Raw genomic sequence first — 18044 nt, 5'->3', positions numbered from 1 at the left:
TTCAGTAAGGTTTTGATCAGCTCGTATTTGATTTCAGAGGCTTCCTCAGAGTACCTGCCTCTCTGTGGCAACCATGCCTTCTGTTTCCTATAGTCTGAGGCTTTGACTTCTTGGGGACATGCGAATCCTGGAGCCGCTGCCCTTGCCTGCGTTAGCCAGTTCCTAGTGAGAGTAAGCAACTCACTTGGGAGCATACCTTTCATATTCAAACCAGCCAATCCAGAGCCCCTTACCACCCCCCTCACCGGGCTCTTATACTCTTATCACCTTGTCCTCATCACCGCTGAGCCAGGTACCAGACAGCAAGGGACAGCCCCTAGGGCCCGGAGGCCTGAGATTGCTCAGATTAGCCAGGCTTGAGCCCTGCATGCCCTGCCTCGTTCTTTCCTTCCCACACAGCTGCCGGCAAAGGTTGTTGCCCACACTTTCTCCTTACTCCCTCTGCCTCCTGCCTGCCCCTGGTGCCTCCCCACGGGGACCTCTCTCATGGCATGGCACGCCCCCTCTTCTAGGGAACTGTGACACACTGCCTTTTCAATGACAATCATCTGCTGGTCTGTTGGCCCTACCACACCCGAATAATAATAAAGCCTATGCTTAACACACTCCGTCCCGGTATGCTGACCCGGCCAAGCGCACAGGGGACTGCGACCTGGCGCCCCTGCCATGTGGAGGCCACCCTTCTCTGCCCCCTGCTCCCACCCCTGGTCCATATTCTCTCCCGGCAGCTGTTTGAAAATGAGAGCAAGCAGTTCCTTCCCGTCCGCTAAGAAACCCAGATGAAACGCGGAGAGAAACATAGCCTTTCTCTGCTCCCCTGTTCGGGTCACTTTGTACACCCACCTGGCGGGACGTGACGGGTCAGCCTCGTTTCAGAGCACTTGGATGGAGAAGGTGGGGCACAGACCAAGCTGTATTGCAGGCCCCCCTGGGGAACTTCTGGCTTCTGGTAACCCGGTTAATGCTCAGGTGGACTGCTCCTTCAACAGGCCCTGAGTGACAATGAAGGATGTGATCGCATTAAAAAAATCCCTGCTATGTTTTTGAAAACCTCTCTGTCAATTCCCTATTTTCTCCCATTCATCTTGAAATCCTTTGGTCAGAGCAGAACCACCCCCTTTGCGTGTGAGACACACACTCTTCTCTCCAACACAAGGAGGCAAGGGAGGCTGGAGGGCATGACTTAATGGGTCAAGGAACAGAATAAGAACACCAATGATGCTGTGGAGGAGTTGGTCGCGTTCCCGTGAGGCTGGTGATTGGTCACGAGCCATCTGAGCTGCCACTGGCCTTGAGCTCTCACTTTAGAAAAGAGGCGGAGGGACTCCTATTGCCATGGGATTGTTTGGCCCTGGCAGGTGGATGGTGGTGGGGGGCTTTCCTCAGGGGCCCCTGGGCAGTGAGCGAAATGGAAACCTCTTAATGCTCAGTCTCAGGGAGAGTGAAGGGGTTTTTAGTGAGAAGCAGCCCAGGGGCAAATGGGAAGTGTCATTTGCTGTGCCTCTCCACCCTCATTGCCCTGCATCTGTGGCATTTCCCCTCCTCCTATCATCCTCCTTGTGTCCCTTGACCGTCTTGGTCTTTTTCGTATTTTACCTTCAGGTGACGATGCTGTTGAACTCTGGAAAGCCAGTTTGAAAAACCATAGCCCTTACCTCAGTCGTAGAGACAGTCCTAACGACAGCCCCATTGCCACTCAGCCCGACACAAGCATTTCTGAGAGCCTGCCATATGCCGCACCTGCGCTCAATGCCAGAAATGTGGGGATGGTCAAGATGCTGCTGTCACTCTACCTCTGCTTGTGTTGGGGCAAAGAAGCTGGTGCCCAGGGAATGATCAGGTCAGCAAGGGTCCTGGAGCCAGGCCATATGTAGAATGAATGGTCAAAGGGAGTGGACAGTTTTCCTGTGGAGGTGACATGGGGCTATATCTTCAAACATTTGACGGCCAAGAAGGATAAGAGGGACTTGACTTGCCCTTTGTGACCTCAAAGTTGAAGACTGAGCAAAGAGGGGAGCCTTGGGAGATGCCTTTGGCAAAGAGAAGGGGCTAGGCTTTCTTAGTTAGCATGAATTCCCTGGCCCTAGAGACGTCTGGAACAGAATTAGCTCAAACACTGGCTATTCAGACTGTGCTTTATTGAGGAAGAGGTTAAAAATAACTGATCAGTGAAAGATATGGGATCTGCTTTATGAATCCAATACTGAAAGGGAACTTAAAAATATATTTCCATATCTTAGAAAAGTAGTGGTGTGTGTGTGTGTGTGTGTGTGTGTGAGAGAGAGAGAGAGAGAGAGAGAGAGAGAGATCACAACTTTTTAGGTGGATTCTAAGGATAGACTGAAATAACTATAAACTCATATACTAATGGGCTGACTTACAGTGATGGTCTGGGTAAATTTACTCCTTGACACAGTCATAAGAAATGAATCAAGATAATCAAAATTTTAAGTCTTGACCTGTAGTAAACGCTTGATGGATTGAAATGCATTGGCTTATCCCATCTTACAGTTCAGGAAACTGATAATGAGGCACCTACAGCTTGAAGAGAATGGGCTATCTCCTGGACATGGCTGTCCTGACTTGACTCTGGGCAAACTCATGAACTTGAGATCAAGAGTCACATGCTCTATGATCTTCACAAGCCAGGCGCCCCATTTGAAGACATAGTTCTGATAAGTGGTGGAGCAGGAAGAGAAAGGGATGAAGGAGGTATGGCCAGGCAGCACCACAGAGAGACTTTTGCATTAGTCAGGCGTGGGTTTGAATCCTGGCTTTTTGAAATCTGTGTGACTCTGGGTGAGCTATTGAAACTCCTTGTTGTACATTGTGTGATTGCTAAAATACTTGCCGCCCTTTCTTATAGAGTCAGCCCTGGGGAAAGAATATCCTCCTTGTCCTGTTGACATTAGGTTTGTCGGGTGACTGAGTTTGGCCAACGAGGAGGAAGAGGAAGTCATAGGAGTCCCTTATGGACAAAAGCTCGGCCCCCCTCGTCTTTCTTTATCCTCTGCGCTGGGAATGGTGACATCTCAGAGAAGGGCTGCTCCTTAAGCCCGGATTTCAGATGCAACCCACCATAGCCATATGTAACATGAGTGGGCACGTTACAACTACTTGGGTAGTTGTCAGCCACTTGAACTTGGGAGGTGTTTGTCACGGCAGCATGACAGAACCACAGCTGACTGGTGTGCTCCTGACCTCAGTCCCCTCACCGGCAAAAATGCATGTAAATGAATCCGTTTGGGACGAGACGTGGTGGTGGTGATGATGACGATGACGCTGCCAGTCCTCGTGATGAAAGCAAATGCGTAGTAAGCTGGTTTGGTCCTGCTGTGCCTGGCTCTAGGTGCCCTAAGTGTAGTAGCTCATTTGTTCCTCATGCACACAAACAAACACATATTGAGGGGATACTATTGTCCACATTTTGCAGCAGAAGAAACAGGCACAGAGAGACTCACGTCTGTGAAGGAGGCTGGATTGTGGCAGGAAATTAATAAGTATCAGCTTTCCTCCCCTTGTTTGGATGGCGACGGTAGCTTTGGTGCTTTTCCCCACCTCCCCCTTCATCCCCTACTCCCTGATTTCCTGCTCGAGAGAGACTATGAGAGGCCTCAGGCTGATCCATGAAATTGCTAAATGATACACTCCCTCTGGAGGTCCATCAACTGTGGGACATGGGCAGATGTCACGTTCTGTGGGTCTTCCCACCCAGCCCCAGGCCTCACTGGACCTTGCCGGGGGCTGTTTGGCTATGGCCAGGTGTTACGTCTTCTATCACAGGACTAACTTCTGCATAGCAAGGAGTTACAATCCATGATCTCATGATTGGCTTCAGCTACCACGGTCCCACCACCTCCTACGTTGGCCTGATTGCCCCGGGGTTTGTTTTAGTTGAATGAAAGGAACTCACCTTAGTGGGACATTCAAATCATTTGCAAAAGACACAGCTTGGGAATTTTGATTTTGGAAGGTGAGTTGTGGAGTTGTGAGTTGCAGAAACGAAATGTGATGATAACAAATCACGTGAGGCCAGTTGGAAGGGGCCTTCAGGGTCCCCTGCTCAAATCTGAGCTGGGATGATCCCCCCCAAATGTGCTCCTCTCGTCTCTAGCATGTTCTAGAAGATGACACCTCCTTTCACCCATCTGAAACCTGGGACCCCTTCTTGACATCATTTTCTTTTCTTTTTTTTTTTTTTTAATTTTTTTTTCAACGTTTATTTATTTTTGGGACAGAGAGAGACAGAGCATGAACGGGGGAGGGGCAGAGAGAGAGGGAGACACAGAATCGGAAACAGGCTCCAGGCTCCGAGCCATCAGCCCAGAGCCTGACGCGGGGCTCGAACTCACGGACCGCGAGATCGTGACCTGGCTGAAGTCGGACGCTTAACCGACTGCGCCACCCAGGCGCCCCTTGACATCATTTTCTAGCCCTCTACATGCAAGCCACCACCACGTGCCAGTTCTATTCATTCCACCTCAGACATTTCGTCCTTCTGTCTCATTGGGTCTAAGCTCTGCTCTCTCCTCACTTCCTATAATAGCTTCCTGAGGTTTCCTGGCATTCAGACAATCCTCCCACCAGCGGCAGACGTGATCCAGAAGCCCTATCGTAGTCCAGAAGGCTCAGTGTGGCCTAACCTCTGAGCCTCGCTCCAGTCTACCTCGTGCCTTTGTCCCTTTGTCCCTTGAGTGACCACACTCCTACCACCCAGGTTTCTGTAATTCCCTCCAAATGCCAAGGTGTCCTCACCTTGGGGCTTTGCACATCTCTTCCTTTAGCCCTTCCCTATTCTTCCCCCACATGTCAGGTCGAATGTCCCTTCCTCAGAAACGTCTTCCCTAACCCTACCCGCTGTCAAAACCCGGTTCTCCTGTCCAAGCTTTCGCTGCACCCTTTGTCAACTTCCTTGAAGACACGAGGCGCATGTCTTTCCTTACTGGATGACCTTGTATATACTGGTGTCCTGACACAGAAGCCGTGGCTCATGGCCTATGACGATTTGCACAGGGAAAGGATGGTTCTCAGGGAGCAGTACGTGTGAGAGAACACTGAGGTGGAAGAATAATCAGGACACCTCACCCTTCAAGTAATGGCTGTGAGCGGGGTCATACAGAGATTACTTAGGTGAGCTGTGTGGACGTAATTGCAAGGAGACATAGACCCGTTAGGAACCTGTTGTCGTTTGGGTAAGTGGCAGAGAAGACCTGGGTGGGAGGGGGAGGGCATCAGGGGACATGCCAAGAAAGGGCATGTTTCCTATGGGTTGAGTGAAATAGCAGTGAGAGATTCAAGGGGAAATAGCCCCCGGGCACAGGAGGAAGGAGAAGCTGGGCATGGAAAACAGGACAGAACGGAAGCCTAGGATGGAAAGGACTTTTAAAAATCACTCTAGGGGCGCCTGGGTGGCGCAGTCGGTTAAGCGTCCGACTTCAGCCGGGTCACGATCTCGCGGTCCGTGAGTTCGAGCCCCGCGTCGGGCTCTGGGCTGATGGCTCAGAGCCTGGAGCCTGTTTCCGATTCTGTGTCTCCCTCTCTCTCTGCCCCTCCCCCGTTCATGCTCTGTCTCTCTCTGTCCCAAAGATAAATAAACGTTGAAAAAAAAAATTTTTTTTTAAATAAAAAAATAAAAATCACTCTAAGGTTAAATTTGTTCATGAGCTTAGAAACTTTCTCAGTACATCATTTGCAATTTTTTCTTTACTTTGGGCTTTTTGTTTTTTTAAAGTTTATTTATTTATTTTGAGTGAGGGAAAGAGAGAACGTACAAGCAGGGTAGAGGCAGAGAAGAGAAGGAGAGAGAGAGAATCCCAAACAGGCCCTGTGCTGACAGCTCGGAGCCTGGAACCTGCTTCGGATTCTGTGTCTCCCTCTCTCTCTGCTCTTTCCCCCTCACGCTCTGTCTCTGTCTCTGTCTCAAAAATAAACATTAAAAAAAAAAAGAAAAAAGAGAAGAAAAATTCACTTTGTAACTCATCAAACGGTGGTACGCCAGTGAAAACACGTGGCCAGGAGAAAGAACCAGGGTGGGCTCACAGGCCCAGAGAGCAGCTTCCCAAGATCTCAAACAGATCTGCCCTCAGCAGCCCTCCTTCACCTTGGAGATTCTTCTCCCCAGTTTGTGTGTCTCATGAATTCCTCCTTCTCGAAGTTGCCCTTCTCTGAGAAATCTTCCCGCCCCCTTTGGGCACACAGGTGTCCCCTCCTCTGTGCTAGGGCCCAGCCCAAATGCCTCCAGGGAAGCATCTACCTGACTCCTTTGTAATGTCCCCTTGTCCACAGACATACCTGTGCCTACGTGTATTGTCTCCATTTATTAGCTTGGTGGTCTCAGTGGGAATTCTTCTGGTTCCCAGCCCCGCATCCACCTGTTCAAGCTGGTCACCGTGCTGGCTGCATTTATTCATTCATTCGACAAATATACAGTGAGCTCCTACTATGTGCCAGGCACTCTTCTAAGGGCTGAGGACATAGCTGTAGACAAAACAGGCAGAGCGCCTGCCTTCATGGGGTTTTACTGGGGAGAGGCAGACGCTGAGTATGTCTACAGACATATGATCTATCAGGCCCCGGGTGGGGGAGTAGACAAGGGGCCGTTCTGCCCTCCTCAGAAGTGGGGGTCAAGCAGAAACCTCGCTGCTGGTACCTCCAGGAAGGGATAGTTGAGAGAAAATGGTGGGTTCTTTTTTAATCGGGGGGAAAGCTCTGTAAGGTAACACATAACCAAAACATTGGTCTTTTCCCGCACAGAGGTAGAAGAACCCTCTAGCGGGTATTGCCAGGCAGCTGATCCTCCTTGACATCAGCTGAAAGGAACAGCTGCTGTATCAGGGGCAGCTAACGAAGACTCTGCCTTCAAGACCGGTAACTGTGATGTCCTTTCTGATGCTGCGTACGATTTGCCCGATGCGTTGGCATGGGTCAGAGAGGAGAGGGGAAACAGAGAAGGAGCCAAGGACCGGAAGCAAGAAATAAAGAAGACCCGGAAATGCCCGGACAGGGAGATTTCCTTCAGCCCACTTGGCGAAGAGTGGCACCAGTGCCGTCAGGGAGGGATTAAACGTAACGCTTGTGCGTGCTATTCGCAACTTTTGCATGGATAATTTATACTTACGATAACAGTACATATTTCGTTTTCTAGCGTGGTTTGGCTATCCCCAATAAGCCTCTTGTTTATAGTTGATACGGAATCAAATGTAACACATGTATCTAACAAAGGAGTTGGATCTGAGCTGTATCAAAAACGCTTACAATTTCAATTACAAGAAGACAAATGATCCATTATTTATATATATATATATATATATATATATATATATATATATATATATTTAACATTTATTTTTGAATAAGTGGGGGAGGAGCAGGGGGATTGGACACAGAATCTGAAGCAGGCTCCAGGCTCTGAGCTGTCAGCACAGAATCTGACGCGGGGCTCGACCTCCTGGATCCCGAGATCATGACCTGAGCCGAAGTTGGATGCCTAACCGACTGAGCCACCCAGGCGCCCCATGATCCTTTTTTTTTTTTTTTTTTCAACGGGCAAAGATTTGAACACACTTTACCAAAGAAGACTCACGGGTGGCAAAAGAAGGCAAAGATATTCAACATCAGTAGTCATTTGGAAAATGCAAACTAAAATCACGATGAGAAATCACGACCCATGTATGAGAGAAGCTAACACTTCGAAAACGAATCATACCAAGCACTGGCAAGGACGCGGGGAAACATGAATTCTCCCACACTGCTGGTAGGAACGGAAAATGGTACCACTACTTTAGAAAATAGCCCGACAGTTTCTTAAAAGTTAACTATACACCCACTATATGATCTGGCCGTTTCACTTCTAGGTGTCTGCATACTCAAGAGGAACGAAAGCATACGTCCACTCAAAGACTTGAATGTGAATATTCATAGCGGCTTCATTGTACTAGCCCCAAACTGGAAACAACCCAAATGTCCTTTAACAGATGACCGGTTCAACAAATTACGGCATATCAAACGCAATTGAACACCACTCACAAATCAAAGGATTAAGCTATTGATATATCCAATACGATGGATGGATTTCAAAGTAATTATGCAGAATGGAAGAAGCCAGACCAAAGGAGGGCCGACTACGTTTCCACTTCGGAAAAATGCAAACTAATGTGTAGTGACAAAAACAGATCAATGATTGCCTGGGAAGGGGTGGGAGGGGGGCAGGAAGGAAGGATTACAAAGGGCACGAGGAAACTTGAAAGTCATGGTTATGTTCACTATCTTGATTGCAGTGAGAGTTCCGGAAGTGTACACAAAGGTCAAAATTCATCAAATCATATGCTTCAAATACGTGCAGGTTATTTCATACAATCAAAAAGCCATTTTTTCAAAATCATGTGTAAAACGTGGGGGTGGGGTGAGGAATAATAGCACTTGAATGGAAGGAAGCAAGCCATATTTGTCTTTAAAGTTCCAACACCCCAAGGTGTCGGCTGGGCATCCAACTTCGGCTCAGGTCATGATCTCATGGTCCATGAGTTCGAGCGGTGAGGGCGGGACCAGGGGCTGGCGCCTGGGGACTGGAGGGTGGGGGCTGGGTGGGTGGGTACAAGAACCAAGGAGCGGGCGGGTGGGCGGGGCAGCGAGTCCCCAGTCTCCGACTCCGCCGCGGGCCTGGGCTCCCTGCGTCCGGGACCTCTTCCCTCCCTCGAGCCCTCTTCCCCAGGGCCCCCGGCGTTTCGCGAGGCCCAGCTAGGGCAGCGGGCTGGGGCTGGTGATGTTCTCTGGGGGCGCTGGCACCTCCGGGGTGGCATGGCACACGGTGAGGCAGACGGGAGGGAAAGTCCGAGGGGGGGCGCGGGGGGGGGGATGGGGGCTGGGGGTGCTGGTTGCTCTAGCCCTGGGGCTGGGGAGGAGGCACTGAGAACCCGGCGGGGGGGGGGGGCCCGGAAGGCACGGCCCGCCAGATGCCCCACCCTGGCTTCCACCCTCTTCCCAGTGAGCGGCCCGACGTGGTGCCCTGCCGTGCGGTGCGGTGCGGTGCGGGTTCGAAGCGGAGGCGGGCGTGGGGCCAAGCCGGGAGCAGCCTTCAAGAATCCCGGGATCGGTGAAGGCCGGTGCTTGCGCCACAGCGCGTTGCCAGGGTCTTCTGGCGCCGCCTCCGACACCCGCCCGGGGCCCGCGGCGGAGGGCGGCGGCAGCCAGGCAGGCAGGCAGGCGCGTGCATGGGTGAAACGTGGTACCCGCTTGGCTTGGGACGCGTGGAGCAAGCTCTTGAAGCGCCCAGCGGCAGCCACTGGCCTCTTAAGCCATAGCGGCCTGAACGCGCCCGACCCCGTCTTCTCTGGGAAGCTAAGCATGATCGGGCCTGGTTAGCACTTGGATGGGAGATGGCCTGGGAATACCGGGTGCTGTAGGCTTTTGCCTTGTAAGCCTTTGGCCTCCTTCACCTCTCCCTTGGCGCCCCCCGCCCCTGCCCCTCCCTGCCTGTGTCCCTGTCTCCCCAGGGAGCGCCGCTGCTGAGGCCAAACACACCCCAGCCACTGCTCCCTCAGCGCCTCCCAAGCCAACAAGGCAGCAGTGCTTGGCCCGGCCCCGCCCCGCCTCGCCCCCCCCCCCCCCCCCCCGTGCCCGCACACCCCAGGGTTCTTCAAAGGGGCATGCTACCCACTCCAGGCACCGGGCCAAATCCCACTGCAGCGACTGGAACCCACAGCCCAGCTTTGCACCTTTTCTGACACACCACTGAAACCCGCACCTGCTCCGGGGTGGGGGGGGTGCGGTGTGGGCGGAACCGGAGGCTGGCCCCCAGGGGCTGGAGGGTGGGGGCTGTGTGGGTGGATACAAGAACCCAGGAGCAGGCAGGCGGGCGGGGCAGCGCGACCCCAGACTCTGCATGGGCCACAGGCCTGGGCTTTCTGAGTCCTGGACCTCTTCCCTCCCTGGAGCCCTCATCCCCAGGGCCCCTGGCATTTCACGAGGCCCAGCTGGGGCAGCGGACTCGGGCTGGTGATGCTGTCTGGGGGCGCAGGGGGATCCGGGGTGGGTTTGTACCAGGTGTGGCAGTCGGGAGGGAACAAGTTTGTCTGGTGTGTTTGTCAACTGTGTCAGTTGACCCAAAATGATAATCAAAGTGAAATACTAGGAAGCCATTAAAATGACATCGAGGAATGCTGTTTGAGAGCACGTAAGATGTTCCAAATCATGAGTGTAAAAGGCAGATCACGAGATACTACGTGTACAGCATGTGATTTATTTTCTGAGGGTTTTAAAGCATGATACGCGGTCTGTATATACACACAGAGCTATATGCACACAGAAGATGGAAGGCGTCTGTGGGAACAAACGTTAACCTTGCAAAAACCTCACCTTATACAGGATTTTTAAAATGACTTTATATATTTTTAATGCTTATTTATTTTTGAGAAAGGGAGCCAGAATGAGAGAGAGAGAGAGAGCGAGCGAGCATGAGCAGTGGAGGGCAAGAGAGGGAGAGAGGGAGACACAGAATCCAAAGCAGGCTCCAGGCTCTGGGCTGTCAGCACAGAGCACGAGGCGGGGTTGACCCCATGAGCTATGAGATCATGACCTGAGCCGAAGGTGGACGCTTAACCGACTGAGCCACCTCGGCTTCCCTAAAAGTCCTTTAACAAAAAATCTCGTGTCTATGTTTTCCACGTTGAAGTTTTCCGCATTTTTGGTCAAGAGGGAGAGTGTTTTTGTTGAATAATGGTACACTTCCAAAAAGAACTCAACTGGCATCAGGCATGCTCTCAGAAGCTCTGTGCTGGCTGATGTGCCCACCTCAGAATGTCCTATGTAGCGAGCCCTCGGAACACAGTATAAATATGTTTACGAAGGGTTAGGACCGAACCCTTCTCTCCTTAACTGGTCAGGAAGAATGAGCAAGCTCCTCCAGAAGATGGGTTTTCTTTAATGTGCGGGAACTTTGTTGAAGATACTGAAGAAGAGCAAAGAGTTGGGCAAGACATGTTTTGCGTAGTGAAACGAGGACCAAGGCAGTGGGTGACTCCTTGCAGAAAGGAAAGGGTTACTCTGAAGCACCTACCAAACTGTTGGCTTCAGTCAGAACTAACAGTAGATGTCTGCATTTAGATTTTGTTTCACTTTATCAAAAATGGAAACGGAGAGAAGACTTGCTACGCTTTGATGCTTTGCCTTCATTTCCTAGACTGCGGCTCAAAACCGCCAGTTGCAAGAGCGCCTGGAGGTGGCGGAGCGGAAGCTGCAGCAGACCCCGAGGAAGGCCAAGTCGCTGCCCGAGGTGGAAGCCGAGCCGGCCCAGAGGGTGGCCACCCTCTGCAAGGTGGGGCCCCCGTTTCCTTCTGGGTCCCATGGTGGGAATGTCATTTTCATGGCGGTCCGTTCTTGTATCTCATCTCTCACCGGTAACGTCGGCGTGCCAAATTCCACGAACCGGCTGAGATCTGTTTTCGGTGCTCCTTTGTCTGAGATTGGAATGCTTTTCAAACGGCAGGCATCATCCCCAGTTTTGTTCCCTCCGGTTTTGTCCGACGTGTGCTGTTTGCCGTTGGTTGCATCCAAGACTCACTGCTTTTCAGAGTGAAGTCAGCGACTCAAAGCTCCAGATAGTAGCCTTGGGTAAGAGAAGGACAGGGGTGCCTGGCTGGCTCAGTCAGTGGAGCTTGGGACTCTTGATCTCAGGGTCATGAGTCTGAGCTCCCCGTTGGGTGTAGAGCTTACCGAAGGAAAAAAAAACAAAAAAAGCATAGAATTTTTCCGAGAAATGAGAAAATCCTATCCTCTTTTAAACAGAATCGTTTTTATGTGAAACATTCTTAAATGTTCATTTATTTTGAGACAGACAGAGAGAGCGAGCATGGGCACATACATGAGCAGGGGAGGGGCAGAAAGAAGGAGATAGAATGCCATGTAGGCTCCATGCTATCAGCACCGAGCCTGACACAGGGCTCGAACGCCCAAACCTTGAGGTCATGACCTGAGCTGAAGCCAAGAGTCAGAACCCGACTGACTGCGCCACCCAGACACCCCTGTAAGAAATAAATCTTTAAGGAATTCCCTCGGAGGTTCCACAAATAGAGTCGAGGAACGTGCCCGACACAGTCCCTGCCTTCCCAGTTCTCACAGCCCTCACCACCCACGGAGGAAGGCAATAGTTGAAAAGGTAGTTTCCAGACATGATGTGGTCTAAACTAAAGAAAGAGACCAACAAACGTTTGTCAGACACGATCGACCAACTCCTTGACGACTCAGACCAGCGTCTGAAGCGTCAGCTGAAAGAGAGAATGGCTGCCGTGGAAGATAAGGTAGGACATGAGAGACAACGGCTGAGTGCCCCCGTCCTCACAGAGGAGACGCTCACGCTGTGATCCTGAGGAGCAGCGTGGAGCAGAGGCTAACAGCCACTGTAGAAAGTAGAAATGATTCTTTCACGCGGAAAAACTGCAGGCTGTTACCCACTGTCTGCGTTAAGTTCCCAGTGTCCTGTCCCTGCCCGACGTATGTGTGCGGGAAGGTGCGTCTCACTGTCTAGAAGAGGAGTATGGTCTGGGGAGAGCCCGAGAGGAAGTATTTTAGGCTTTTACTAACTGAGACGTAAGGAGTAAGCTAGCTTCATGCTAATCAAAGATGGGCACAGAACCAGCCATAGGCAGTATATAACTAAGGGGAGGGGCCGTGTGCCGATAACCCTTTGTTGCTAGGACCCGGCGGTGGCTGGATGTGGTCGGCAGGCCCTCGTTTGCCACCCCTGTGCTGGAACCTTCGGCCTGGTTCTTGTCTGGGGAGCTAATTTCTACCTCTTTTGTCCAGACGGACCGCTAGGAGTGCGCAGTTGTGTCAAGCACTTAACCAGCTGAAAACAGAGTTTCTCCTGTTCCATCTCCTGCCTTCCCTCTTTTCATCTGGGTTGGAAAGAGTCTAAGCCTGGACTCTTACACCATCATAACGGATACACTTGAGGTGTAACGGGAGGGAAGCAGTATCATAGGATCTCTGTGAGAGAAGCTCTGGTGGTGACAGTTGGACGCGGACCTGATACTACCGGTTCTGGTTACACCTGTGTCCCTGTAGATGAGCCCAGAATCTTCCCTCAGATTGGCACTTGCAGACACCAGTGAGCAATGCTAATTACACGGCACACTTGTTTTGGGTAAAACCCATCATGAGGTGCGTTATTATACCCCATGTGAGGTTCTACCTTGATCACTGGGGCCAGCCTTTCGGTAGAATAGTTGTATGTGAGATTGGAAGTATATGTACGAAACTTCGGTCAGGTTTCCCAAGTGACTGAGGCATCACAGACCCTAAAAGCTAGTACAAACCAGTGTACCTGCTGCAAGTAAACTTAGGAACCTGTCACACTTACAGTCAGACGGTGATCCGTGAAGAAATTGCACATGGACAAAGTATGAGTAAAGGCTGTTACTGCAGTTTCACAGACAGCATTTCACTCTGTGGTCATGTGACCCTGATCGTTGGTATGGCCATCCGCTCCATGCCTTGTCTGTGGCGCTGCGTTATCGTAAAGAGAAACGTAGGCATGCTCTAGCATGTGGAACGTTTGAAAGAATCAACACTAAAGGACTGTCAGTACCTTTCTCAGAAGTCTCTGTTAGGAGAAGTTGGCAATCTAAAAAAACAGTTAGAAGAAACGCAACATGAGAAGGTATTTCCATCTCTCACTCATTCAGTGATCGGTTGAGACTGGAAAGGAGCAGGTGTCCTGTGGGGCTCACACTTCCTCCAAGGCGAGCCACCAATGTGCTTTCGAGCGGCCCCACGCTCGCAAGTCTGAATGGCACGCATGTGGCGGACTTGGAGCCGAGCAGCCTATGGGGTTCAGATTTCTGAGTCCCTTCGGGGGTTCGCTCGAAAGCTAAAATGTTCGCGTAAACCGTTCGTTGAGTGCAGCGTTGCCCAGCAGTAAGGTAACAGGTGACACGGGCGTCATCCCAAGGGTTCTCGTGGCTGCATTTGAAATGGTCAAACAGACGGGTGATGTTAGTTTTCATGTAGCCCGATGCAGGCAACATGTTATTGTGTCATGTAAATAGTGTAGACGGGAAGGAGCTACTCTACAATGTTTTTCCACATTCAGCCCTTGCAACCCACGGGGCGTCTCACGGTTCCATCCCCTGTGGTCGGGACCAGCCCCATTTTGGGCGCTCAGTTAGCCACGTGCGGCGGTGTCTCCGGCCTGGGACGGCACTGCCCCTGGGGTAGTTGTGTGACCGAAGCTCCTCGTCGGTTTTGCTCCCTGGGGCTGCGTGTGCAGACGTGAGGCTGGGCTGCAGAGGGTCCACGACGGAGCACGTGCCTATTGCACAGAAGGGCTATTCCCCCACCGCCCAGAAAGTCCTGCTCCTCTCTACATAATTAGGAAGAAGTCCTAGTGGCTCGGTGTTTCTGCTCTGTAACCTTGCTATGCCTGAGACCTAACTGTTCAGTAGGGTTTAGGACGTCCACTTGGTGATCCGGGGTTTACTGGAGGACTCTTGGAGAGAACGGTCTTGGGGTTTGTAACTGCTGAATTTACCCATCGTGGTTATGATGGTCAGCATTTCAGCACACTTGATGCAAGTAGTGTTTTCCATTTTTTCTCGAATTCTAATGAACCTACAGTGTTGTATCAGTTTCAAGTAGACAGCATACCGTTTCAACAATTGCACACGTAACTCTGTGCTCGTCACCATCGCTGTGGTCACCGTGTGTCACCATACAGGGTCCTTAGGGTATCACGGACCGTATTCCCTGGACTGTGCTTTTCATCCCCGAGACGGCCTTATTTGATATCTGGATGCTGATGCCTCCTAATCACCATCATCTCTTTTGCCCACCGCCCCTACTCTCCTCTCCTCTGGCCACTACCAGTTTGTGCTCTGTGTTGAACGGACTCTTGATGCAAAGAATCGTTAACCTTGCTTGCAATGAGTGTCGTTGTCGTTTGCTGCTTTGCAGGATTGCCTTCTACGGAAGATGGAAGCACTGAGTGCTGTTTTAAAGCGGGCAAGACCGAGAGGCTCTTCGCTTCACCACGGGTATGACATTTCCCGGTTCACAGATCTGTTTGAGATGCGGCTGGGGGCGGCTTCCCTCTGTTACCAGTATGACCCGAACCAGCTCATGGTTCCAGAGTAGAACCGTGGGTGTGCTATGGTATGACCCGAACCGGATCAGAGTTACACACAATAACCCTGAGTGTGTTGTAGTCTGACGCGATCCATTTTCCAGGTACCAGCTAACTGATGATGGGGCGGGGCTGGGGGGGACACTGCCCTTCACCATGCCTAACATGAACCACCTCACAAACACATACGTTAGCACCTGCTGTGTATCTTCCAGAGGAATCCCTTGGCCGAATGGGCAGAGTTACTGGATGTAGCTCAGGGAGCCGGTAGCTTAGTAGTTGGCAAGAGGGAGAAGTTAAACCTCATTCCAGACGTTAGGTTTGGAATCTCAGGAGACCGGGAGGCATGACAGAGCTCACAGCCATGGGAGGAGGAGTGGAAGTTAGGGGAAGTTCTGTTCGTGTTTGGGTGGGTTTATTTGCGGCCTCCCTCCACCGAGTGTGGCGGTGATGGTGTGGGGCTAGGAGGGGTCCAGCGTGCCAGGTTCGGCCCAGCATCCCTGGAAGCTATGGTCCCTTCCGCAAGGCCAGTGGGGTCACCATGGGAGTGCACACGTGGCCATGGTTGTGAAGGTCACCTTGACATTGGTGGGGTTAGCGCAGTGCTCGCAGTTTCTTATATTTTTGAAAAGACTGGAGAATGACATGTAATCGCCGTAACTCTGTCGGGACGTTGGTGAGTCGCCTGTGAGGGCGCGGGTCAGCCGGCTTGTGAGCTGCGTCCCGCAGACAGTAATTGTCAGCAAGGTATTAAAAGGTTTGCTTGCTTCTTTGTAGGAAATGGGTACCATGTGAGAGTCATTCTGGTGTGACGGTGCCTCGAGTAGCTGACTGGGCCCCCTTAGGTGCAGGGGGCAGGCTCCGGCTCCAAAGGCAGGCCCCCTCAGGCCTCACTGGGGTCTGTGCGGCTGTCGACGGGGGCTGTCGGGAGAGTCGAGGGTGTGCTGCGGCTGTCCTTGTTGAGCCTGCTTGTAGGAGAGAGAAGTCAGTGCAGGTAGAGTCACAAGCGGCGCTCCCTGTCCATGAAACTACTGGTGGCACAGCGAATGTGTGTCCGGAGAGAGAAGCACACGGGAAGATCCGGGCACAGAGCAGCCTCTTGGGTGGCTGACGGAGATCCTCGCCAGCAAGACACCCGTGTGCTGAGTGTCACCGTTCCAGGGCTTGAAGACGGGTATGTGTGAGGAGGCCAAGGGAGCAAACAGTGGATGCGGTGCAGGCCCCTCGAGTGCATGTTGGAGTTCTCAAGGGAAGGGGCTGTGCAGGCCCCTGGAGGGTGGCACCCTGGGGCAGTTGCCATAAGAGGGACGTCCACGCCCGGCACCCGCCTGAGGTGAGCTGGCCGAGGAGAAGGATAGAGAGGATCGCAGTGCTCCCGTGGTTGCGGAGGCATTGGCCGCGGTCACAGGTGGCCTTGTGGTCAGAAGACCCCGGGCAGGAGACCGGCTGAGGAACAGGGTGTGTTTGAAGCCGTCTCACAATGTGGTCTCTCGTGTGGTGGCAGAAGAGAGGCTGGTGGGAGCTGTGTCACCGTGAGCGGCCGGGGGCCGTGGGGACGAGACTGAGAAGGCGGCAGGCAGGCTGGACAGCTGAGCCCTCCTGGCACGACCTCACAGCCACGTCTTCTGTTTGTGTCCTCCTCTAGCAAGATGACACGGTCTGGGTTGCAGAGGAAAAGAAAGGTGACGGACCAACTTCCACACGCAGGCGGGGCAGATGGGAGAGAGCTCTGGGATAGGACTGGATGCAGGGTGGTGGGGTCGGGAGCCAGGGAGCCTGAGATAGGGTGTCAGAGTCAGGGGACACACGCGAACCTCGGAGGAGCCACGAACCATGCCAGGTCACATGCGGGGTGGCGTGTGTGGCTCTCCCCGATTGGCGATGTGTCGGGGCCCCACAGCGGTGAAGCTAGACCACCTGAGCTCAGGTGAGCAGTTGTTCTGGGAATGGGGGGACCAGAGGAGGGGAAGATGGTTGTGGCCAGTGGGCAGTTCTGACTTGGCTGTCTTAGAAACAATCAGTACCCTGAGGTAGCACGTGTCAATGACGTTTCTTGAAAGGCCGCAGAGAAGAGCATGAAGCACCACAGAGGAGACGCCCTGTCGTGGTGGCTCTGTCTCCAGGCCACAAGGGGTGACGCCGGGGGCCCCCTCTGTAGTTGATGTGAAGCAGATGGGCGTGTTCTGTCTCCCGAGACCATAAGGATTTGTGAAATGGAAGGCAGCCTCTCTTCTTTTCCAGAGAGCAAGGAGCCACTGGACTCCGGTGCAGGGTTCAAGTGTGGAGGGTGAGCCCGTGGCTGAGGCCGGGCACGTGGGCTGGCGGGTGCTCCTTCACAGCTGCTGACCGCTTCGTGCCCAGAGCCTTTGCTGAGGGGAGCAGCTGACAGCCCAATTAAGTGACTCCCCCCTAGGGGCTCGGGGCTCCATGGAACTTTTCTGGAGACTTCTGTGGCCAAGGGGGACATTTGTCTGTTAGTCTACCTGCACAGAGGCCAGAGACGCTTTTGCCTCGGAAACACTGGGCACACTGCCACCTCCTGTCTACGGGAGCTGCGAGGTGTGGTTCCTGAGGATCCTGCCGCGGATGCCCCTGGGGCGCCCGATACTGGTTGGAGGAGGAAAACCTGGGGTCACCTGGCATCACAGCGAGGGCTGTGGCACACGTGGTCCGATGGCAGGTGAAGGCTAGAGGGACGTACAGGAGTGCTTTCCGGTCAGTTGGGCAGGAGGTGGTGCAGACACGCAGGATGACAGCTTGACTGGGGGCAGGTGCTGCTCCACCTCGGGGACGTCTGGGCCGTGTGTATGGTGACATGGTTTGGGTCTCCGCCTCTACCTTCGGTGGCCGGGCTCCTGGTGGGGCGAGGTCCTGGGGAGGGTACACCCCTCGGTGCAGATGGGCTGGGGGTCTCAGTGGGCCCACTGCC

The 18044-nt window shown here is 52.7% G+C and overlaps 1 protein-coding gene across 1 annotated transcript in view; it reads left to right on the top strand.

Moving 5' to 3' along the window:
- The window catches only part of LOC123577288 (liprin-alpha-1-like), a 464712-nt gene extending 449586 nt beyond the window's left edge, over positions 1–15126 (top strand). The window contains exon 9 of the mRNA XM_045439384.1: positions 14947–15126. Coding sequence (XP_045295340.1) covers positions 14947–15126 — 180 coding nt within the window. The remainder of the gene's footprint in view (positions 1–14946) is intronic.
- Positions 15127–18044: the final 2918 nt, after the last annotated feature.

The sequence above is a fragment of the Leopardus geoffroyi genome, chromosome D2, assembly GCF_018350155.1.
Source record: "Leopardus geoffroyi isolate Oge1 chromosome D2, O.geoffroyi_Oge1_pat1.0, whole genome shotgun sequence".
Classification (NCBI taxonomy): Eukaryota; Metazoa; Chordata; class Mammalia; order Carnivora; family Felidae; genus Leopardus; species Leopardus geoffroyi.
The sequence above is the reverse complement of the archived record's forward strand: the minus strand, read 5'-3'. Positions and strand labels throughout refer to the sequence as shown.